We start from the raw sequence: 25101 nt of genomic DNA on the forward strand, positions 1-25101 counted from the left end.
TTTTCACCGCTCATTCTGAAAGGCAGTGTCACAAAAATGTCTTCCCCTCCCCTTCCATTTGGAGTATTTTCACGCTGGACTTCGCAGAGAGTTTGAGGAGGTTTCCAGGGCTTTCCCTAGCATCTCCTTCATGTTGTTACTTGTTTTCAGAGTTGCTCACAGGGGGCTGGCTCCTTCGAGTTCATCTGGCTGCCATGGAACGTCCTCTTAGACCCAGTCCTTTGCTGAGAAGAGAAAGCTGCGTTTGGGTTCACGGGAACAGTAGAGTCAGCGCCAATAATGAGTCAAGGAAGCATGAAACCATAAAGTAATGGCTCCTTTGGAAATGGTTCTAAATCCAATTAGAATATCCTGCTTCCTGTAGCGCCTGCTTCTAACCTGGAAGGGTAGCAAACGTGTTACTAAGCAGAGGGCCAGTACTGAAAATGTAAAATTTCCCTGCTCCTGTGCTTCTGCTCTGCGTGGGCTGGCGAGGGTGCACCTGCTTCTGCGTTTGAAGTGCTTGGCAGTCACACACGGCCAGACACCTACGCTGGAGCGTCGGGGACTTGCTTGTAGGTCCTGGGTGTGGTTTCCCTATAACTTAGGTCTAAGTCCAGGTTTCTCCTTTACCGCTCTCCAGCCCATCGCCCAGCCTCTTGTTCCTGTCCACTCCTTGCAGCTGCTGCTACAGCTTGTACATCGGCACGTACAGCTACCGCAGGGAGCTGTCATATTTACCCCCCCCTGCCCCCCCGGCCATGTCACACCTTTACTCTGCTCACATCTTTCTGCTTCTGGGTTTTTTTTTTGGCTAGATAACTCCCTGAGCTGGCTCACATATGGTCACGTGCGCACTGGCACGTGGGAGAAGATGGCAGCAACCTGGATGCGTATTGCCTTAATCTGTTCTGGATTTCAGGGTGCCGCGTCAAGTCTTAATCAAAATTTATTAGGACCCAATTGCAGGTGGTGTTGGGTGGTCTGTACAGTCAGCAGCAGCAGAAGGAGCTGAAGGAGCTCTACATCTTTTTAGGACTGGACCATAAACAGATGAACTTTGCAGAATATCTGCAAATACCTAAATTGGACTTGATGAATTTGATTATTCATCTTTATTAACCCAGTTATGGCACAGCATATTTCTCTGCCAGCCTTCTAGTTTCTGGTAGTTTGTGGAGCTCACTGGATCAGGTCTAAATACTCTGCAAACAAGTTCAGTGTCATCAGTTCCAACTGCTGAAAAACAGTAGTCGGGTAGAGGGGGAAGAGGGAGTTGCCCTTGCTCTCGTTAGTCACAAGTTAAGGCTTAACATTTTGGTTTAAAAAATGAAGATAAACCCAAACAGCAAGATCTAATTTTTCAGCCACACTTTATTTTTCAGGCCTTTTGCACACCCATTAAAGGCCAGATGTGCTTTTTTTTTAATTGTAAGCCAAAATTCTCACATAACCACATGATTCTAGGAAGTGGGACTATATGAAAAACAGAAAATATTGTGATGCGCACAATAAACCTATGCCAGTTGGCCATGCAGGCGTTACACTGTGAGTAACAACAAGTTTTCCATGTGTTTGCATTAGTACCTTCCTATTCAGCACCCACACAATTCCTGTGGCTTTGGGTGTGTGAAGCTATTTTTCCACGGGGAGAGGGAAAGGGTCCTTGCTGGTGCTTTCCCACATTTACATTTCTTATAACATTTTATTTATATCTAATACATTTTTCTCCCAATAGCAAACATGCCTCATTGTGCTTGTTAGCTTCTTTGATCTAAGCACATCAGTTAAATGTCCAGGAAAGAATGGTTTGTTCCCTGAAAAGCTGGGTTAGGGGAGGGTTGTACCAAAATCTGTTTTCCCCACACACATCCCTACATCCCTTTTGGATGGACTTCTCTTGTTTTTTTTTTTTTTTCCTTTAGCTGCAGTTTTCAGTACAAAGCTGCATCACTGTTACAGTATTGCCACGTATTTTTGATTATGATACAAGTCTTGTAACGTTTTGTTTCACTTTTCTTTTAATAAATCTCATTATTGGAGTCATAAGGTAATTAGAAATGCTGTGGGGAGCTAAGGCTGAAAACATGCATTCTAAAAGCACAAAATGAGGACAACCGTGTTCAAGATTTTAATTTTTTCTTGTTGTTGTTGCTATCTCATGGTATGTTGATACCCACAATTTTTTATTGTTATCTCTAGTTGATGGTACTGACAATATTGAAGCCAGATACATGGCACAGGTTTCTGCTGTAGGTATAGTGGTTATGGCTGATGAAGTTGTGCTGGTAGAAGTCATTAGTGTGGTATGACATACAAGTGCAGTTTTGTTGGTATTTTAGGAATTGCTTTGGTTGCATTGGGTACGCTTTACCTATTGATACAAAAGTGGCATTTTGCCAGTATATTTACGGATGGGTATATTTTGCTGTATAGCTTATCAGTCCTCCCATACTGCTAAAATGTTCCAACTTTGTATCTTCTGTCCTGTAGGGCTCTGACAGCTATTGGTGATGGCAGCAAGAAATATTAGAGTTTTCAAGGTGGAACTTGATCCGGCTGTGAAAGAGGTTATATTAGGTGTTTGCCGAGAACATTGGACAGGCTAACTTCAGAGGCCCTTTCTGCAGGGGTGGACAGTTTGTCCTGGCTCAGTTTGCTCAATATTGTTCATCCTTATCTGTCTGTAGCTTAACTGTGCTCAGGACTGGTACAGGTAACGTGACAACAACTGTGCTCAGCAATGGTTCCGCTGTGCAGTCTGGGCAAGGCCAAGCTTTCAAGTGTGTTTCCAAGCCCTTTGATGTTTTAATGGCATTTGCATCTGTCAAAATGGTTTGGTGCAAACATTAGCATTCTTTAATCTGAGACTCAAAAACAGCAGCGTGGGATTCTGGCTCATGCTTCTGTTACATAGTAAGAGACTATGAAATTTCTGCTGCTAACTGGAGAAGCTCTCCCATCTAGGTCCTGAATCACTCCGTTCAAAGAGAAACTGGGAACTCCTCTAGTTTATAGCAAACCTGCTATCTAGGACTGTGTCTAGCATGCTGCTAGCAGCCTACACTCCATAAAAAATCATAGCATGCATCTCGGAAGTCCTTGCCTCCTTTTGTACCTCAGATGTTTCTGTTGGTCATCTCTCCATCCCCAGAGTTTGTAGAGAGACCTGCACAGAGCAACTTGCAGTGACTTTGTACATTGCTTTCACTGCGGGAATTCTTCAGTGCACCCAGTACTGTCAATAGTCTTTCTGCTAAGCTACAGCAGTGAGAACCATACACCATTCTTGTTTGTTCCTGTACTAGAAGACTGCAGAGTATCAAGTCTTATCCATTGCTTTTATGAATATAGAACTTAAGCTGTCCTTAAAGTGAACCAGTTTTTTTGATATACAGGTGACCCCATTTTATCTTAAGACTGAATCATTTTTATTGCATCTCTGGGAAATGCAGTGTGCAATCCAAGCCACGGTCTTCACTCGCTGTTTGGCAAATGTTCAGTAGTAATTTCCAAGATGAAATTTTGTTCTACCCAAACTGATGTTTCTTTGGTGCTTTTTTTTCTTTGGTAGCAATAAGTATTATAATCTACTGAAATGGAAACAAATGTAGGAAAGGTGTCCTTATTTTTTTCTCAGTTAGCGAATCATTAGATAATTAATAGGTTTAGTATATCTTGAGTGTGCCTACCATGAGTGAAAGCTAGTAAGATGCTACTGGGAGTGTTAAAACTCAGGCAAACTGTCTGCACCAGTGCGACCAGGAGGTCTTGCTCACTTTTCCCAAGCTTCAGGAGAAGTTCAGATGCATTTTCCAGGAGATCAGGTACTACTGAGGAGTTTGTTTTTTTTCTCCCCTGCCTAAAACACTTGAAGTGGCTCCTAGTTCCCAGAATACTAACAGCATGTAGACCCTTTAGCACAGCAGTAGATTCTACATTATTTTGGCACACACCTATTTAGATTGCTTTTCTTAATCTATGTATTCTTTCCTTCAGCAAGCTCTGTCTGCTCTCTGTATCCTCAAAGCTGTCTTCACGTAACATTATTTCCCTCCTTCATTCTTATCTCCAGCACCCTGTGTAATCTCTTCCTGAGCTCGAGAGTTTTGACCCCACTCCTTCACCTCTCTCGATGGGCTGTACAGCGATAGAGCAGCCCAGGGGCGGTGCGTGAAGGTTGGTAACCGTTTCTTTGCAGAGGAATACGTGCAGTGGGCATCTCTCATGTGGAGGAGGCATCCAGCTGAGAAAGGCCATGCAGGCCTAAGCATGGCACAAGTAGCTGTATCAAAATAAAAACCGAGATTTGCGGTAGGGCAGGCTTTGCGTTGGAGGGGTTGCACTTTCCTGCGTGTCTCCCCGAACTGAAAGAGAGCGTGACCTCCTGGGAGAGGTGGTAACTCTGGTGGCAATTCTCCTGCATGGTGAGCTCTGGATTTTGTATGGAGAAAGGCAGGCTCTGAGCTAGCCCCCGCTGACCCAACTGCTTTTAAAGTGTATCTGAACTGTGTGACGGAGATGATTAAGCTGAGCTGAAATAGCAAGAAGGGGCTCGGGGCAGCCTTGTTGCCCTTTGGGTGGGTGTTGCAGCTTACATGGACATCTTCCCTGCCTGAGCCGCAGCACTTAAAGCTGGCGTGGGCATTTCTGCACCAAGCTGTGGCCACGCCAGCAAGAATATGCCCAAGCAATGGATTGCTTGGGATTCTTTAACAAGAACATCGGTGTTGTCCACGCTGCTCAAAGGTTGCTGCGGCTGTCTTTGTCCTCTCACGGCCAGAAGCTCTCGCTGCTGCGTCGGTGAAAAGGAGGAGAGCCGGGGAGAGGAGCCCCTGGTGCACCAACCAGCAGCCCAGTGGGCTGCAGAGCGTCTCTGGCTGCCGGTACGGCTCCGACGTGGTGGCCGGGCCCAGCCCGTCATTGCAGGGCCGGGCTTTCTCTGCTGGGAGCGTGTTTGTAGCAGCCTGGGCGTGTGGGCCGTCCCGGTGCCTGCGGCAGAGGGAGCGGGATGGGGAGCGTGGCCAGACCCGCCGCGGGTGCCGGGGCCAAGGCTGGCCGGGAGGTACCCGGCACCGCGCGGGGAGGGTGAAGACGGCACACGGAAAGCTAGGTCTCTCCCTGGTTTTGGAGGAGGAGGATCTCAGGGCTCTGCTTAATTCTGTGTTGCGTTGTTTCCTGGCTAGCTGAAGGGCTTGTCTGTGCTTGATAGCACTTGTTATTTCTCCTTTCTTGTTTGTTGGAGGAGGGGGGGAGGGAAGGTGAGGTACTTTCTGTTTAAAACCAGAAGTGCTTGTCATCTCCATCCAGGTGAATTAACCCGCACTGGAAGGAAGCATGACATTCACATCGCCTTTTGTAATGTGGGAAAGCTGTGGATGGATGCGTGCATCGTCGCAGGCGTTGCTTTGTCTGCTAATTCTTTCACTGCTGTCCTGTTTTGCTTATCTGACCACCTTCCACACCCTTCCCCTCTCTCAAATTTTGTGCTCCCTACTGCAGTATGACCAAGCACTGCCCCTTCGTTTTCATGCTGGCGTGTGGCCAGCAGCACCCTCTCACGGTTCCAGCTTGCAGTGAGTTTGTGCACCCAGAGTCACCTACGAGTTAGGTGCCCGTGAGCTGAAGTCCTGGATTTCCAGGCCCTCTTGGGAGAAGAGCGTGGCTAGCTTTATCTCAACAGGGGCCGTCAAATCACCTCATTTGACAAATAGAGTTAGAGCATATGAGGGAGCGATGGCAAGCTCAGCATCTGATCCAGAGACATGTGGAAGATCAGTAAGCCCCAACAGTGGTAACAGTGAAGCTTCTGGGAGAGTTTGTGGAGCCTGCTAGAAGCTGACGCTTGCCAGATAGGCTCCTGTATGCTTGTCTGTCACGTTATTGGCCCTACTGCAAATGCTAATTGAAAGTTTGCTTTGGCTAGCCCAGCTCCTGGGGGTCTCCTGGGCCCTCCTCTGGTGGAAAACCAAGCTGACCTGCAGTGGGAGCATAACATGGCAGTGTTCCACAGGCAATCTCTTCCAGTAACTACTGGGCTCTTGTACATAGCTTCTCTGTATGTGAAAGCTACAGGCGTAGTCAGTCTTGTTTTATTATTTCCTCTCCCATCTCCCTGAAATCCTTATTGCAGAGACATCGGCATCTTTCACTGCATTGCAACAGCCTTCAAGCAGGAGCTTAACTGTTTCCCTGACGCGATGCATAAGTTCTCCCCCGCTGTCTCTGCAGAAAGTTTGCCTGTCCCTTCTCCTGCCTCACTTCCCAATGCTTCTCTTGCTCTCCCTGAGGTGTGCAAAACACCTGGCAGTAATATGATGAGACAAATCTCACTTGGCAGCTTCCAGTGTTGATCTGCTGTGTACCTCCCTCTACCCTGTCTCCCAGTATCATCATGGAACTGCTCCAAATGCAGCTTTAAACTTGTCCTTTCACCTGTCCAAATCCCTTGTAACAGAGCCGGGGAAGTGGAAAGTGGGTCTTTGAGCTTAGTAAGAGGAAATTCAGTGTTGTGTACATCTGTAACAGCACAGTGAGCAAGAGTTCTTCCAGCTTGTGTCCAAGACCACCTGTCTCCCTGAACACCCTCTCTGCTCCTGGGGAGCCCGTTTTTGAAAACTGTCTCTATTAGGTGTGAGAAGTAGTACTTTTCTAGTCATGTAGCAGGGGAGACTCAAGTTAGGTAGCTGGAAGACCTAAGAGCAGTGTAGCACAAGAGTGATCTGATGTGATCGTGGAACCTTTGTTAAAGAAGGGGTAGATGTACTTACCGGGAATTATGCAAGTTGATCCTGCTTTGGACAAGGTGGCTGCTTACAAGTTCGTAACCCTGCTACTTTCTGTGCTCTGCCAAGCTCTCCTTTCTGTGCTGGAGCTTCTTCCTTACAGTCCTGTACCTTCCCATGTGCAACAGTTTCAAAAGACAGTTTAGCAGCACCAAAGTAGTTTACTATTAGCTGACAGCAGTAAGACGTGGGACAAGCCCCGTGGGAACTTTCTGAGTGGACATCTCTTTGAAACATAATGTTTGTTGAAATTATAACTACTTAAAAGTACTCGCTGCTTGTGGGGGGGAAATCCAAATTGCTGAATAATCCCAGTTTTGGCCTGGTTTTGTAAGAAAGATAATATCTCTTCAATATAAACAAGAATTAAAGATTACCTGAGAAAAAATACACAGGAACTAAGTTAACTGATGAGTTAACTCAATTAGTTAACTCATTTTTTAAAAAGCTGTAAGATGATGACAGTCCCCGTGATTAAGGTGTATATAATGCTTCAGTTCTAACTCCAGAGCATGGACTCATTGCTTTCAGGGCAGGTGTTCTGTTTCACTTGACGTAAGGGAAAATATAAGCTAAACCAGCTTTCAGGTCAGGCATGCCCTGGCCATGGAGTTAACTGGGACAATTAGTCCAGATGTAATCAAGCCCTTATTGCTTTTACTTTCTGTGTGGGATCAGAAACTTACTTGTGACTATAGAGCCACTCCAGCACAAGGAAATCACCACTGATTTCAAAGATTTCCTTTCTCTGTTTGTGAGTCTCCCAAGTTGAAATTGTCACACACACCCCGCAACAGCAGTTGAAACTCTGGAAAAAACGCTGTTCTTAAAATTGTAGGGAAATTAGGAATGCCAGAGAAAGAAAAAGTGTATAGATTGGGTTGTCTGTTTTGAGTAAGAAGAGGAATGCTTTTTGCATGAGCTTTGTGAACAGCCCAGAGCCAGGCGTTGGGGCATTTTTTGCCACTAAACAACTAGCAGGCTTTTACCTGAAGAAATGGGGAATGGTTTCTCTGACCAAAAGATGCAGGAGTACACATTCGTGTCTGGAAACTTCGACATCTGTAAGATAGGATGAAGAAGGAGAACACTGAAGCTTTATTCAGGGGGATGTCTGACTTGTGGCTGCACATTGCAGCAGATCCTTCAGGGCTAAATTACAAGCTCTGGTACGACTGCAAGGGTAGCCAGTGTATGTGAAGCAGCCCAAAGCAGCAATTTATAAGCCATTTCTGAAAAGCAGGAGGTAGGGAATAGATAAGACAGGCTGGAACACTAGAGAAAGTGTCCCAAAGGCAGAAGAAAAGGGAGGGGAGCCACTAAGGTTTGTCTCTTTCTCATGTCTTTTAAGGTAGGGATTGTGGGTCATGGGATAGGTAGAAGCCAGAAAGATAAAAGCGGTGAATCAGATTCTACCCTCCTTTTCACAGACATATCCCAAACGTACATTCCCTAGTGCTTTGTCATGTCTGAACTGCAAATGCAATAATGGATGGGAAATTCCACTATATCCGTTGGGAAACTGTCCAACAATCCTGAGATGACTTCCCCTTACCCCCCCTCTAAAAGTCTACCTAAAAGGGTAGACAGAATGATGATACAGTTTCTCTTTGTAGATACCTCCAAACACACTGGAGGTACTCTTCTAAACCCATGTGGTTTAGAGCCTTCAGATATCTAATGTCTTGTATCATGTCCTAGTTATCTGTTAATCAAATTCTTACATTCCTATGTCTTGTTAATCAATTCGTGTGATCAGCTGCAATAAGGCCCTGTGTTGCATATACATACACAGAGATCTGTAAAGAGAGCCATCAGCTCCAAAGTACAGGCCTTTCCCTGTTGAAACCAAAGAGATCTTTAAGACTCAGCTAGCCACTAGAAGAGGTCATGAGTATTTGTCCAACGTGCCCCACAAAAATTAATGGAGATATTGGTGATTTTCTTGTTCTCTGAATGCCTTCTGGTATCCTCTTTTGGGGTTGAGATAGCTAGCCATGGCCAGCACTTTTCCTAAGTTGCACTGCAGCCATTACAGAGAGGTCAGCATCTCTGCTCTTTGACCAAAGTAACTTTCTGGATTTGCATGTAAAACTAAAAAGACACTAGTGGGTTTATTTTGGTGTTACTCTCATACTGCAAGCTTACATTGGGTTTTTGCCTACTCTCAGTCTTGTTACTTATTTCCCAACTCTTATCACCCACTAAGTATGTATTTTTGGATTTTTTTTTTCTCAGCTGCATTAGTACCTGTTTTTAAAAGTCTCGTAAGCCAATTAGATCCACCATATCATTCTGCACTAGTAACAGAAAATTGCATTTTTCTTTATCAGGATGTGTCACTGATGGAGTCTGAAGAAACCAGTGAGGGAAATACCACTCCCCCAGAAGCCAGCAGCACCACTGGGGAAGCTTGGGATTCCACAGCAGTCGAAAGAGAGCATCATGCCTCTCACACATCAGCCGAAATGAGCACCAGCCTGTCTGACTCTGCAAAGGGAGCAGAGCTCAGCACTCCCAAGGATTGCCTTTCTACTCCAGGGAAAGCAGCAGAGATGCTGGGCAGACCCTCTAACCCTGTGGAAAAAGTGCCAGCAGGACTGGAACAAGAGCAAGGTGATGCAGAGCCTCAAAAGGGACTCTTGGAATTGGAAAGAGAAATGCTTTTAGAGGAGCGTGGACTGGATTGTTCACTGAAACTTAAGCAGGTAGAGCTGGTTGACCTGGAAAGTAACCAGGACTCTTCCTCTCTCAGCCCAGTCCAGGATGGGCCAGCCCCTGGCAGTGCCATCCTGCAGGCTGTGGACCTCAGCACCGAGTTTCCTCACTGCCAGGCAGAACTGGCTTTTCATGGCTCAGACCCTCAGGCCCAGCATCCGAAATCTCCTTTGGCTGATGCCGTTTCCTCTCAGAGAGAGACACCTAAGTGCTTCTTGGTGTGTAAAACTGTTTCAGAGGGGCATTATAAGGCCGAACCATTTCTGGATAAGATCTCCACAGATTCTTTGCAGGAGGTTGATGCTGGTGCAGCACAGAAGCAAAGCAGCAAAAAAGTGGCACCGGCAACTGATGAGCAGCCTACCTCAGAGGAAGCAGTAGAGGATATGGCTAAACCTTACACTTCTGAAGATGCTAAGGAAAGCATAAGAGCACTCCAGGGTTTGGAAGAGAATATAGAGTCTTCCTCTTCCCATCAGTTGTCTTCCACCTTAATAGATGAGAGCCAAATAACTTCATTACAAGCAGAAGGAAACATTGCAGCTCGTGAAACAAGGAATAGCAGCATGGTCAAAGACCAGGGAACAGTAATAGTTCCTAAAGAAAACTCACCCACTTCCAAACACCTTCATCTTGAAGATGATCACAGAAAAACAGAGGACAGACCTGCCTCTCCAGCAGAGAGTGCCTTCCAAGTAAAGGATACTGCTAAACAGCATAAGAAACCAGCACAGGAGGAGGCAGTGTCTGAACTTCAGCTGGAAGAGGAGAAAAAAGAGTGCAAAGAGCAGAATCTGCTGGAAGAAGGAAAATCTTTGGAGCCCAAAGATCAGAAAAACAAGGAAAAGAATGAGCAGGAGGAGCAACTGCAGAGGGAAGAACTCAGACTGGAGGAAGAGCTCAACCTGGAGGCTCTGAAAGAGCTTTCAGCTTTCGGGTCAGAGATATCTTCTGTTCCCAGGCATAGTGTGGACTTGTGTGGTCTGGAGACTGTTTTTTTGGCTGAGCAAATGGGATCAGCATTTCCTCCTGAGGAACCTGTCTCTGTGGATCAGCATCCTGGTGAGGATGTACTGCTGAAAGCTCGTGTCACAGAAGCAGGTTCTGGATGTCAGCAACCCACTGTCAGCCCTCTGTCCTCAAATAACCTGAACCCAGCGGGTGAAACTCCAGTGGTCCCTCCACACACATGCCATATCTCTGACCAGGCAGAAGACCTAGAAGACTCTGGCCGCTTTTCCATTGGTGGTCAGGACATTGGAGAAGCTGACTGGGATGACAGGATAAGACTGGGCAGGGAGGATGAGCACAGTGATGGGCATGGAAAGGCTGTCCAGAGGTTTGATAAAAGAGATGCACTGCTCCATGAAGGAGTGGCAGCACCTTCTAGCGCAGAGAACCCAGAGGCTTCTGTTCCAGCACACCCTTCCTCTGGTACCAAGAACTTGGAGCCACCTGATCCCATAGATCCTCATCTCATTACAGAAAATCTGGGAAAAGCTGAGCTTCAGCACTTCATTCCAGCTTTACCCTCAGAGCTCACCTCTGTGGCTTCAACGTCTGGCCCACTGCAAGAGGGTGCTAATGGAACAGCCTCTGTGGCCCCTGAGGACTGTCCTGGCGCCAGCCTGAACAAACTGCTAGACTCTGTAGAGAAGCCAGCTAGCCAAGCTGCTTCTCTACACGTGCAGCACCAAACATCAGGGGAAACTGCTATTGTAAGTGCTGATCCAGGGGAGGCCAACACTTCCCATGAACTCCTTACTTCTGAGGAAGGTTTTCATGAAGACCTTAGTGGCCCATCTTCTTTCTCTGTAATATACACGAGCTGCCTTCCTCTAGGAGGGAGCCTTCCTGAGGATAGGCAGACTGTGGCTATCATTGCAGGGCCTCTGGAACCCCCCCAAACACCAGGCAGGACTTCCACTCCCCTGAACCACCCAGAGACAATTCAGCAACCCCCCCCCGAAAAAAGTGCCATTATCCAAGGAAAAGAAATGGGACCAAATGTGGATCATGAAGCACAACAAATGCCTTTACTTGATCAGTCTGACCGCAGTTTAAACCAAAAAGAGCCTGGATCCAGAATCTCCAGTGTCCTGAGGACCCTAACTTGGCCCTCTGAAGAAGATATGGTCCTTTCCGAGAACCAGCAAGAACAACCTCTGCCCCATGTGTCCCACTCAAGCCTACCTCTGGTGTCTGAGCCTGATGCCAAACAGCTTCCTCATCCTCCTTCCCATGTCCAAAGCCCCAGTCACACTCAGGCTGCTGCACTTAATTCAAATCACCTTGCTCAAGCTCCAGCCCTTCAAAGTTACCAGCCGCTGGCTCCTGTACTCTACTCCAGGCCACATCTCAACTGTGGTGGGGACAATAATAAGTTACTAGCCATTCACTCTACTATAAGCCATCCTCTCTGGACTGCTGCCTCTGTGTCTGATTCTAACACTGTGGCCTCTGCTTCTGATGGAGAAGATGTAGCAGAGAAAGATGACCTTGTTCCAGTAACTAGAGAGTGGGATCTTGGTGACTCAGGTACCCATGATACAGAGACTTCTGATGACTCAGGGGTCAGTTTGTTGGCCAAAAGCTTTTCTGCTGTTGGAAATGAAGCGTTGGCTGGCTGCTCTGACACCATCCCTGAAAGAGCGGACCAGCACATGGATATGCAGTGTGGAAAATCCTCAACTGACCACCCTTCTTGGCCCTCACTGGAAGGCCTGATAACATCCACAGACTCCAAGAGCAGAGACTCTGCAGAGCCACTTCCAATGCTAGCGTTCACCAATCCAATCCACTTCTTCCAGCTCAGCCCTCCATCACCACCAACCACCAGAACGACCTGCCAAGAGGAGGAGGTCTCAGGGGAGCTACGATGGGAGCAACAGGCAGGCATCTTTGGTGTGGACACAAAGAACATCCAAGCTCCATTGGCAATCACGGAGAAAACAGAAGGTGAGAGGAGGGTCAAGCAAAGGCTGGAAGGAGAAGGAGGACAACACCACTTTGTAGCTCAGCCAAAGGAGGAAATGCCCAGACATTTACCCTTGGAAAAATCATCAAGTTGGCCAGACAAAAAAACAATCAGGGTAGTTGCTCAGGAGCCAGCAGCCGTTCAAGAAAACCCAATTAAACGCCGAGTAAAAAGCAAGGACTGGCACCGTCAGGGCCTGAAGAGGACATCAGTACTACCAGATATCTTGCAGGGTGAGTCCTTTCCTCCATTCCCCCCCTGCCCCCAACCCCGCCTTATTGCAGATACCAAAAATGTAGGATTAAATTAAACAGGCAGTGTGACAGAAGCATGAGAGCTGAGAGCTCGGTGTTGCTCTTGTGCCTTTGTGGTAATGCTCCTTGCTCCAGCCCTGTAGCCCCCTTGCTGTCCTGCCCCAAGCTCCCCCCTCCCAGCTCTCCCCTAGCATCTCTCTGCTGCCCTGGAACCAGTGCATCCTGCTTGTTCTCCTGAGTAGGGCTGTGCTCTGGGGCTCAGTCCCCTCATTTCACACTAACACCTGCAACAGAGAGCTTATCTCGCTTCACAGATCCCTCACCCCTCGACTTCGCATCCCCTTTCTCTTCTTGTCCCTTCTCCATGTTTAATCATCTGTCACCCTTCTTCAGTAATGCAGGCTGTTTTGGCCTACCTGCAGGAATGAGTTTCTTGGTGGGGCTCAGTGCAGAGCTGCTGCTTATCATCTCTGCTGCCATCACATGGCCGTTGCATTTTGCTGCACTTGTAGCAGCCCGTTTCCAAGCAGTGAGGAAAACGTATGCGCACATCCTCAGTAGCAGGTATCTGTTACTACATGTTTTAGTTCCTTGTGTATTTGCTACCTCCCTTTATTTTGCAACCAACACCTTTAGGTTCCAATTTGACCTTCTGAAAGGGATGATCTTCCTGAGAATGTAGGATTTGAGATTACAGATAAGAATGCAAATCTGTCAAATCCAAGGTCCCAACTTGCATAGAAGCCAAATTGCTGATGTCACGAAAGAAAAACATGCATCTCCTGTAATGCAGGTCATTCAGATAGTACTTACTGTCAAGATACATGTCTGTTCTTTATTATATCTTACATGACCTTTAAACGTACTTGCTGCTTCTCAGTTCTTAGTTTATTTTCCAAGCTCCACAACGTGCTGGATTTTTGGCATAGAGGAAAAGGAGGGGAGCATGGAGGGATGTAAAAGGTTTGGCAGCACTCGAATCAAGGTTTGTTCATGTGTTTGACCTGTAAATTCTTGGTTCCAAATTCTAAAACATTCAAGGCAACAGTACTGTCTTTCCCCTGACCCATTCTTGCAGCTCAGTCTTTGGGCTTTCTTCCTTCTCCTGCTTCCAGTGAATTTTATATAGAATTTCTTCACACCTTATTTGATTAAATCCCTCACAAAACAAAAGAAAAATCCACACTTTCCCCATTTTACATAAACAGGAGATGACTCAAGCAGCAGTTTTTGAATGCTCACATAGTACATAAATGTGAGAATTGGATTACAGCGTTACATCCCTTCTAAGACTCTTCACAGAAGTGACTGTTGGATGTCCAGCATTTCCGCCCCAGAAGTCACCGAGAGTTTTTGGGGGCTCAATGTCCACAAAAGAAAGTCTAAGACTTTCAGATGTGACTAGTGACTTTGGGTCCATTGATCATCTGATGGCTGGCCCAAATTGCTGAAAGGGGAAAGGCAGCACCAAACAGGGCCCGCAGGCAGTGTCTTCGCGTGGGCAACTTGAGAGGGAATCTCTGAGAGTTCTTGTCATCGCTGAAGGCATCAGCCTTTTTCTTTGTATGAAAAGCAAACATAGCTAAGTAACAGATGTAAAGTGTAAGTAATGTCAAGGATTATTAAAACCAGAATGTTTCTGACCCAGAAGTAAAGGTCAGGAGGGCACTTGTACTCCAACCCAAGACCACCACTTAGGTGGGGTGTAAGTAAGTGGTATCTGTGTATCATTTGGATTGTAGCTTGACTCTAAAAATGGACTTACTGTTTACTTTCTATTTGTCTTATATGCAGAAATTCCTTCTGTTCATTCAGAGGAAGAAGCTCACAAGGCACACAGGGAACCACCAGTCAGTTCAGAAACAGTTATATTGCGGTAAGTCTCTCAAAGGCCCCTTAAAATTTTTCCCCATCCCTGTGTAGCACAGACACCTGATGCTCCCCATTGTTCCAGAGGGACCAAAGATGATGATAAGGAGTAGAAAACTATAATAAAATGATTTAGGCCTGTGTTTCAGTCTGTGCCCTCTGGGAGAGGATCCCATTGCAACAGAAGTATTTCTGTCCCTTTAGGACAGTGTTTCCATTAAGCCAAACTTTGTTCTTTTTGAAGTAAGGCATGTGGAGCTTGAGCTTGTTGGAAAGAGAGGTCCTTGCTGTTACAGATCTGTTGCTAAGATTTGGATAAGCCATCTCTGGTGCTGTGCTCTTCATTCACTCTTTGTTTCCAAATTGTTATTCCCTGACAGAGAGAAGAAACCTGCAGACACAATGGAGAACTTCAAACGCCGGCACTCCAGATTGATCAACTCCTGTAAGTACCTTCTGCCTGAAGTGCTGTGGCAGACCCCTCTCCTCCGTCCTCTCTCAGCCTTGCAGTGAGCACAAAGGAGAGGGGCTCCTGCCACATGGTAGCAAGGAGGGAGTGGAGCGTTAGAGAGCGGTGTTCAGTGGAGGCAGTGAAACCAGAGTCCTGCAGTACACTCAGGCAGCTGGTCAGCTTTGCTTATAGCAGATGCATGTGGTCTAATGTATTCAGTTGTCCTAATGTGAAACAGTAAGAGTTTTCTTCAGATTGAAGCAGAGGGCAAGTAGCTGCTATAGAAAGTATAAATGTATATGCCTCTCTTCACAGCAAGATTGCTGTATCAGGAGTACAGTGATGTGGTTCTGAACAAGGCCATTCAAAACCAGAAGAGAGTGGATTCTTTCACAGAGGATCTAGAGTCGAGTTTCCCAAGCTCCCCCAGGCTACGGAGGAAAGTGCTGTCTCCCCAGGACTCGTATTTGCAACGTCTGTCAATCTCATCTAACGCGTCCCTCTGGCAGGACATCCCCATGATACGGGGCAGCAGAATGCTACTCAATATGTCCCGTGATGAGCAGAAGCTGCAAGAGGTAATGGACAGATGTAATAAGGTAGATGGGTGGTCTGTAGTCAAGAAAGAGTCCCCAGAAGGGTGGTTAAAATGGAGAGCAAAAATTCTGGTGCGGGAATGCAGGTGGTTGAATGCAGAGGTCGCCTCTACCCACGTAGGCAGTATCGGGATGTGGTACTAGTGCTTGTGAAGTAGCACAGCGCTGAATTGTAGAGAAAAGGAGCACTGAAGGACGGACTCTGGACCATATCAGTAACTTCATGAAAACAGACATGGGGAAACTGGAACAAGATAAAACAAGGAATTTTGAGCATGCTCAATGCAAAAGAGAATTAAAGTAGAAGACTTCCAGCATTCTCCTACACATAAGCTTATGAGAGATGCTAATAAAACCACAGTGAATTGTCGTTCCTGTGGCGGAGTGTGAGTTTACCAAATTGACCTGTCTGAGCTGCAGGGCTGAGAGGAAACAGGAGGACGTATGGGTTCAGCAAAATGGTACATAGAGAAACTGGGTAAGGAAAATGAGAGGAACTGAGAAGTGGATGGGAGGACCCAGAGAAAGAGGCGAAAACAACAGCATGGGAAATGTGATGAAGGAGAAGAACGTGAGTGATGTGGATGCTGGAAAATTTATGGGAGCATGTAAAACAGGGAACCTAGTGAAATTGGAGTTGAAGGGGAATAAAAAGGAGAATGAGAACAAGTAGCTATTTTTCTTTTAAGTCATACCACAAGCCTGTCTTCTAAAGAAAGAAAGACTATATGTAATGACATGCTTGCCCTTCATTCCTAAAGCCTCTCTTCTGTAATTACACACTACTTACATCATGTACTGGGTGGTTTTCTTGCTTTGCCCCTGCCTCCTCTCCATGAGATTCCTCACAGACTTAGGTAGTCTAGTGATGCTGTGCTCCTTTGTTTTCTCAAGGCCAAGTTTGAGTTGATAATGTCTGAGGCTTCATACCTGCGCAGTTTAAATGTGGCAGTGGATCACTTCCAGCGATCAGCAGAGCTCCAGGCAATGCTCACCAATCAAGAGCGTCAGTGGCTTTTCTCCCGCCTTCATGATGTACGCGATGTCAGCGCCAGGTGAGATATGGCCCTTTGCTTCCAGGGCTAACACCCTCCATGAGGCACAGACACAGCCCGTCATTTCCATCAATAACATCTCTCACTCCTGTTCTGCATGTTCACTGACCTTCAAGGTAGATACACAAACACAGCACTTTGTGATTGCATACCAACACTGCCCTGAAAGGAACACTTACCTTTTTAGGTGACAGGGCAGTGTAAATCTTGGTGTTAAGTCCCAGATATTATAGCACAATTGTGCACAGAGCTCATTGCAGGAGATCAGAATGTTCAAAATCCCACTGTAGCCATGCGCTATTGGCTTCAACTACCACTAAACTTGACTAGCTCAAACCAAATGCAGCTCCTGCCAAATACAAGACAAAAGAAGCAGCTGCATGAGACCTGACCAAAAAAAAAAAGAGGGGAAAAAAAAAGTAAGTTACAGCCATCACTTGACAGAACCTAATGTGAATCAATTGAGCATAAGTCATAAAATGTAGACATGACCCCACATGCAAGGAATCCTGTATGCTGTAGGATTCTGTTCTGCTTTTCTCCTGCAAGGTTTGGCTACATATATTGCTAAGCTAGTATGATTTGCTGCTACCTTTTCCATTTCTACTAGTGGAATTATTCTGGTGATGTCTTAATTTTCAGTTGTTTCCTGACCATGCCTTTAGAAGTACGACCTCTTAAGAACAGAGGTCTTTCCTTGCTGATATCTAGCCCTAAATTGTCATTGTACAGGCATTATGCTCTCTTTAGAACTAAAGAGCTGTCTTGTGCTTATATGTGGGCTGTCAGGATTTTAGAGGACTGAGGCCATTCCAGCTTTATTAAATGACACTGATATTTCCTTCTCCTTTTATGGCACCACAACCATGTGCTGCAGTTTCCTCTTTGACTTGGAGGAGAAATTTGAGGAGGACATGTTCACCTTCCATGTGTGTGATGTGGCTCTGAAACATGCCCCTGAGTTCCGCAGGGTGTATCTACCATACGTAACAAACCAGACATATCAGGAGCAAACCTTCCAGCGGTTACTGTAAGTTTTCTCATTTTTTGCACCTTTCCTCCCCCCTTACTTCCTTGCTGCATCTTGAATATTCACTCTTTCAAACAATGGGGAATGCTGCAGGTACAGGCTGTTGGCCAGTGCTCACTACACCCCCAGAAGAACAGGCAGGAACCTTCTTCAATTCAATGGCATTTGGGACAGCAGGACAGAGCTGCATAGAATAGCGTTGGAAAGGGAATGAATAATTAATATCCAATTCTATTGCAGGCTGTTCTCTCTGTCTACCTTCTACTGAAGAGAGCAAGAAAGACTGTCCTGGATAATGGTTTTCAGTCTGTGGTTTTCAGACTACTAAGAACAGGAAAGTGATAATTTCAAGTGGAACTTCCAACCTCAACCATTTTGTGATTTCTGTAATTAAGAAAAATATGGCTGCTGTCAGTAAGCTTCAGCTTGCTACCCAGGAGTCTTAAAAATGGATTGAAAATCCTGGGGCCAGAGAACACTGTCAGTCTCTCTTGCTCTGGGTAGTGGAGTGGAACATCTCTTGCCCTCCTCTTCTGTACCCAGTGGCACAACCAAGCATTAATCAGGCATGGGCCTGGTCCTGAGCAAGGTTTCCTTGCCACTTCTGCACAGCTTCCCTTTGTAACAACCCAGTTCCAGTGAAGCTACAGTGATTCCAGGAGAAGACACGGTTCCCAACAGGCTATTCAGGCACTGTCTCTGGGTGCTGCTGACTGGGAGAGATCTAGTCTCGCAATTGATTCCCTTCAGGGAAGGCTCAGTTTTACACAGAAAGGACCTCAAGGATATTGTCTAGGGCACGGTCTGCTGGGCTTACAACCTTCTTCCCCATCTCTTCAAGGATATGGATGGGATTGGCTATTCTGGTGGCCAGTGCCACTCTCATACCATTAGCCTTTTTATCTGCCACAGCCCAACGTGGAAAACTGGATGGCAGTGGCTGTGTCTAAGAGGGTAAAAGAGTCATTAGGGGAGAAGGCAGCTTCTCTCAGGAGTAGCTAGAGGGGAGGCAGCTGTTTCCAGACCCTGAACACAGCCCCTGGAGCTGGACTGTTCAGTGTAAGGAAAGAATACAAATCACCACTGTGTCTGTGAAAGATGCCCTACTGATAAGGGGGAATTGAAATGTAGATGTTACTTCTGGCTTTTATTCCAGAGGGCTGTGGCAGAAAGAGGAAAGATATAATAATAGTTGTACTGCCATCTTATAGCTGTTAGAAACCCATACTTGCTCTTCATCAGCGGAGTGGCGTGGTTTCTTGACATCTCTTGCCCCAGGGACAAAACCTGACTGTTGGGACTACTCCAGCACTCACTGAAATCTGATACCAAGAAGACTATTTGCTCTGATGTCTCGATGTCTTCTTTCTTTACCACTCCCACAGAAATGGAAATGCAGGGTTCCAGCAAGTCCTAGAGAGACTGGAAAGTGATCCAGTGTGCCAGCGGCTCTCACTTAAATCCTTCCTCATCCTCCCCTTCCAGCGCATCACTCGACTCAAACTCCTTCTACAGGTAATTGTGTTGATTCTCTGCTTTCCTACAGTTTCTCTCAAGCTGACCCTTCCTCAAGTGTGAAAGGCATATAAATATGAGCTAGCTCCAAGCACTGGGTGGAAGGACTGCATACAGCCTTTCATGCTGTATCTGTGACAAGTTTGGCAAGATGTTCTAAAGCCACTCTGTTGCGTATATTGTGAATATGCCTTTGCAAAAACAAACCCATTTGTCATTGTACAAATGCTTGCTATGCATTAGACCAGCACCATGAGTTGGATATGATAGCCTGTGTGAGGCAATGCAGTTTGTATACTGATTAGGACTTTGTTGCAACACTACTTCAATTGTACTGCAATAGATAATTTATGGAGTCTTCTCAGAACATGTTAGTTTACATTTTATTGAACTTTTTTGGCTTCCTGCTAGGAAAACAAAGCAAGGGTTCCTTGGCTGCCCTCTGGAAGGCAGCCTGTCTCTACTCTTTGCCTGCAACATTGACAAATAGGAGCCTTCCAGACAGGGAATGAGCAAGTCCCTAATGAATTAGTTTTGAGCTCTTTTAATGAAATTCTTCTTTTTGATTATTTGAGCTTTTTTTTGATAGGAGAATAGGAGTATCAGGCAAAGAACAATTCTGTGCGTAAGGCCATTTGTGCTTCCATTAGTGGTTGCTTCCTATGCCATGTAACTTGTACATGATAGTTAATAGGATTTAGATTTTCAAGGATGCCCTGTTCAATGCAGCTTATCAGTGACATTCTGCATCTCAAATTTCTGGCCTTGTTATCTCCACATGTCATCACTTACCACTGCTTTAGTTTCCATTGAGGCTGGCATCTTGGTGTTTCCTTGTTTCTCCTACCCCTTTCAGATACATACGTCCAGATTTCCCTGTTTGCATTATGAAAAACATCTTTTCTCACACAGAATATCCTGAAGAGAACTCGGCCTGGGTCTGAGGAGGAAGTGCAAGCAACGCAGGCCTATGATGCACTTGAAAAGGTAAGGCCATCAACCCGTTCTGCAGTCCTGCAGAAAGGGACCTGGGGGTTTTGGTGGATGGTACCCTCAATACAAGACAACAATGTCCCCTGGCAGCCAAAAGGGCCAACTGTATCCTGGGGTGCATTAACCGCTTGAAAGAAGTGATTGTCCCGCTACACTCAGCGGTGGTGAGGCCGCACCTCGAGTACTGTGTGCGGTTTTGGGCTCCACAGTATAAGAAGGATGTAAAAATGTCAGAATGTGTCCAAAGGAGGGCAACAAAGGTGGTGAAAGGACTAGAAGGCAAGACTTAGGAACGGCTGAGGATACTAGGTTTGCTCAGCTTAGAGGAGGCTGAGGGGTGACCTCATTGCTGTCTACAACTTCCTCATAAGGGGGAGCAGAGAGGGAGGTGCTGATCTCTTCTCTCTGGACAAAAGGGAATGGCTTAAAGCTGTGTCAGAGGAGGTTCAGATTCGATATTAGGAAAAAGCTCTTCACTGAGAGGGTGGTCAAGCATTGGAACAAGCTCCCCAGGGAAGTGGTCATGGCCCCAAGCCTGACAGTGTTCAAGCCTGACTGTTAGGTATATAGTTTAACTTTGTTTGCCCGGTGTGGAGTCAGGAGTTGAACTCAATGATCCTCCTGGGTCCCTTCCAACTCAGGATATTCTGTGATTCTCCACAGCCATGTTGCATCACACAGCTGCAGGGCACTGAAGTGGCCCAGTCCTTTTCGTTGATCCTCATCCTTGTCGAAGGCCCTTGTCATTGATCCTCATGCGTAACAAATTCGTGTGTTCATGTGACTCTCCTGCATGTGCAGTGGTTGCTGTGAGCAGAAAACACTGAAGCAGGAGCCAGCTGGGATGTGACTGAACCTGCACCAATGATAACAAACTACTTTTTTCAGGACTCGCTCTTTCCAATTTCCTAACCACCATTTCACCTTTGTGTTCCTTACCTTTGTCTCTAACTAGTGATCAACTCTCACACTAGCCCCTGCAAGAAAATCTTGCTTTAAAAAAAAGAAAGCATGGCAAGACATGACTGTACTCTTGCATCCCTTCCTCTATCCTGTTTTATTACAGAGACCAGATTTAAAGTCTTCTGGGACAACTTATCTAAAATGTGTACAGCATCATAAGGTAGACTTGTTCCTAGCTAGCTCCTGTTCTGTCTAGTGATGATTTGACCTTCTTGGAGTGTCACTCCCTTTCTTACAATATCTCCCCTGTTCTCCACCACAAACCTAAGGACCAGTTCAACATGATGCGTACCTCCTTAAAGCTCTTAGGACTGCACCTGTGTGCTGCACTGCAGTCTGAGGTGGGCGGGCAAAAGTTATACACTGAAGTCCTTAGACTCCAGCTGTGTTCAAGTCAGCATTATCTCTGTGACGCTGTTATGCGGCTGCCCTGTATCACCTCAGGCAGCTACATAGGCAGCTTACAGGCTGAAGTACCTCTCTTTCATTGCGTCCTGTCCTCACAGGTACTGGCAACAAGCTCTGGGTTGTGGAAAATCGGGGCTGATGTTTATCTAATCAGCCTCCTGTGTTTACAGTGGAGCATCTACTAAGAGCTGCTTCCAAATGACCAGCAATTCAACCTTTGTCACCTGAAAGAGATGTCTCTAGTATTCCCCTCAGTATCCCAAAGTTAAAATGATACTTATCACAGAGACTTCATCTAAACATTATCTTCCTTAAGAAAGAAGGATGATCATTGTAGGTATGGAGAAGTTTACTATGCTTGCCTGGAAAAACACTTTTTTTGCAGGAGGATGCCTAAAGAATTGTTACTTACACTGACTCTTGAGTGGCTCCTGGGAGTAGTACTGATCCTACCAGGTACTTCTGCTTCCACCTCACTGATCGTCTGTTTTCCTCTGCAGCTCATCAAGGATTGCAATGAAAATGTCCAGCGCATGAAGAGCACTGAAGAGCTGATCTACCTCAGCCAGAAGATTGAATTTGAGTGCAAGGTGAGCTCGTCCAGTCCCTGGGCCTTGCTCTAGCCTAACATATTTTCTCTCTTTCCTCACAAAGTCAATTCCACTTACTTTTTGTTTTCCTCTCCAATATACACAGAACTGATGAACCAGAATATCATACACAAGTCAGCTCTTCATCAGTGCTTCTCTTGCCCAATCGTTTGTGTCAGCCTTCAGCTGAAGGTGTCTACAATGACTTACGCCTGTCCAGTTGGAGAGGTGAAAGCACACTTCCTCTAGAGAAAGGCGAAAATGCAGATCCGAAACTCATGGATACTGATTTCCTTGTATGTGCTTGACATAAATGTTTATTTCTGTCTTGCAGATATTCCCACTCATCTCACAGTCGAGGCGACTTGTGAAGTGTGGTGAGTTGACAGCACTGGACTTCAGCACCCTGAGTCCAAAATGGAAAGTCACCACTCGTCCCATCTACCTACATCTTTTCAATGACTGTCTGCTCTTGTCTCGGCCGAAGGAGTGAGTGCATCAACACAATTCTTGCTGCCCCTTCTAAAATACCTGTCTCTTTCTGGGTCTGTGCTTTGGTGAAAGAGTCCTTTCCCTCTGCCTGCCAGCAAGTGGCAGCATTTGTCAAGTCACTCTCCTAACCCTACATTATGTGAGTATCATGCAAGTATGTGGAATCTGATAGTCCCAACTCTTAATCACAACATATGCTAATATAATAAGATATCTTCTGGTCCCTAGTGCCACACTTTTATTCTGTCTTTCCATCTCTGTAATGTGAAACACTTTAATAATAACAATTTATTCTAGTTTTACTTGGTAAATAATTTCTTTTTGAAGGACAGTATGAAGATTAGTGAATATGCAAATCACTGGTTTGTTAAGAAACTAAGAGAGTTGTTGGTTGGTTGTGTTGGGGTTTTGGGGACATGGTTTCTTTTTAAGCTGTAAGCTATCAGATAAAATTCTGACAGGACAGAGCTTAGTATTTCTACCCTTTTCATTAAGTCCCCTCTCTCTTCTCTGGCCTTCTGAGACTTCTAGCAAGAACAAAGCTTAACGTGCCTAAAGCAGATGAAGACTCATTAAAAGCTTTTTGCTTTCCCGACATCAGAAAACAACATGGACTCGCTTTTGTAACCCTCATCACCTTAAAACTCACAACTTGTTTTGTTCCTCCTCTTTACTTGCAGGGGTGGACGTTTTGTTGTGTTTGATCATGCTGCCTTCTCAGATGTGCGTGGGGAGAAGTGTGAGATGAAACTGCATGGAACAAACAAAAATGTTTTCCGTCTCTTTCTACTTCAGAATTACCAGGGAAAGAGAGTGGAGTTTTTGTTTCGTACAGAGACACAGTAAGAGCTCAAGGTTACCCTCAGTATAACCTGTTACCATAGCCAGACACTTCTTGGGAGCCTGATGCTTGTCCCTCAGCTACCCAAATGCTGAAATATCAAATGCAGCTGCTGAGCAGAGGACTTGAAAAACATCCTCTTGCCATAACAAGCCCCTAATGAACCACCTTGCTCCTCTCTCATCATAGCTGCTCATACAGTACTACCACGTTATGTCATGCCATCAGCCTCCAACAATGGGAGTTTTTGCCTTTTCCCATCCCCTTTCTTCACTTCCACTCTGTCTGCTTCCCCTAAGTACCACCTCCCTGACCCCTGCTGTGAGCAAACCTGTACACACACCCCCCCATTCCCATCATCAGACTGCTATCCCTCACATTGAATCCTGACACCTATCTGGTGATGTTTTCCAGCAGTGAGAAGCTGAGGTGGATCTCTGCTTTGGCTCCTCCGCGAGGAGAACCGGACCTCCTGGAATGCCCTGGTGAGACTGCTCTGCTACTACAGCAATGGGGTGGGCTGGCTCAGAGGAGTTGGAGTCACTGTGAGGTGGAACATCCCAAAAATTACTCCAAGGCAGAATACTTGCCTTTTTGTAAATAAAGATGATGCTCACTGGGCTTTCCCTCAGTGCCAGGTTCTGCCAGTTATTTTATCTATTTTTACTCCTCATATTAGGTAGAAGACCTGTAGTCCCTCCTCCAGTTCTCTGCTCTTTAGTGTTTGGGCAGGCAGTCCCTTATCCCCTACCTCCTCTGGGGCTGACACACACAGGTTTACAGTTGCTTCTAGTATACCATTATGATCTTTCCTCCCCTTTAGATGCACCACAGGTTCAATGCATAAAGACTTACAAGGCTCGGGAAAATGATGAGCTGGCTTTGGAGAAAGCAGATATCATCATGGTTATGCAGTACAGCAATGATGGTGAGCAGAATGAACAATGGCTACCTTAAATTACGGGTAGGAAGTTACTCTAGTACTGTAAAGCCTTAACACTACAATCACGCTTTAGAAGGAGCCTCTCATTTGTGATTGTTGGATTGAGAGGATGAAGAGACTCTTCATTAAGACACTTTATTTGGAAGCTGAAAGGGAATCTTTTTTTTGATCTTAGGGCTTTGTTGGGGGGGGGCTTTTGGGGAAGAACGAAAAAACATTTGACTATTTTGTCTCATGTTGTGCTTTTCCCCACACGGCAGGATGGATGGAAGGAGTAAAACTTTCAGACCGGGAGAGAGGCTGGTTCCCCTCGGAACATGTGGAACTAATCTCCAGCAAACATGCGCGACAGAAGAACCTGAAGGAGGAACAACGTGTGAAGAATGCCAAGCAGCAGGTCTTCTGCAAGAAATAAGACTCTACTTTGTTTGGACCTGTACAGTCTCCCTGCCATGGGGAAACCATCTTTTTTCTATTGTGCCTCAGAAGAAACACCTCTGCAAAGAGCATAACACAGTACTTTGACAGAACTGGGTGCTTTTTGCCAAAGAAAGCGGGAATTCAATCAGGAAAAATCATTCACTTCCTGTGTGTCACCAGGACTACGGCAGCAGCAGGAGGAAAAAAAGTTGCATGTATTGC

The 25101-nt window shown here is 45.9% G+C and overlaps 1 protein-coding gene across 1 annotated transcript; it reads left to right on the top strand.

Annotated features, from left to right (window-relative positions):
* Positions 1–1511: 1511 nt before the first annotated feature.
* ARHGEF5 (Rho guanine nucleotide exchange factor (GEF) 5) lies at positions 1512–25101 on the top strand. Its single transcript, XM_010575438.1, has 17 exons — positions 1512–1527; positions 2182–2285; positions 4729–5067; positions 9098–12692; positions 14508–14589; positions 14963–15027; positions 15349–15611; positions 16524–16684; positions 17562–17714; positions 19100–19229; positions 20142–20216; positions 22094–22183; positions 22518–22672; positions 23356–23517; positions 23931–24001; positions 24340–24444; positions 24720–25101. Exons 1-17 carry the CDS (start codon positions 1512–1514, stop codon positions 24872–24874), a joined length of 5721 nt encoding a protein of 1906 aa, XP_010573740.1. The 3' UTR covers positions 24875–25101.

The sequence above is a fragment of the Haliaeetus leucocephalus genome, unplaced genomic scaffold, assembly GCF_000737465.1.
Source record: "Haliaeetus leucocephalus isolate CR32 unplaced genomic scaffold, Haliaeetus_leucocephalus-4.0 Scaffold473, whole genome shotgun sequence".
NCBI classification, from domain to species: domain Eukaryota; kingdom Metazoa; phylum Chordata; class Aves; order Accipitriformes; family Accipitridae; genus Haliaeetus; species Haliaeetus leucocephalus.

Bases quoted from the DNA above. Each gene is read 5' to 3' on its own strand.
- ARHGEF5 (XM_010575438.1), top strand. The intron at 16,685-17,561 runs GTGAGATATGGC...CATGTGCTGCAG, and splicing joins GTACGCGATGTCAGCGCCAG to TTTCCTCTTTGACTTGGAGG. The intron at 19,230-20,141 runs GTAATTGTGTTG...TTTCTCACACAG, and splicing joins GACTCAAACTCCTTCTACAG to AATATCCTGAAGAGAACTCG.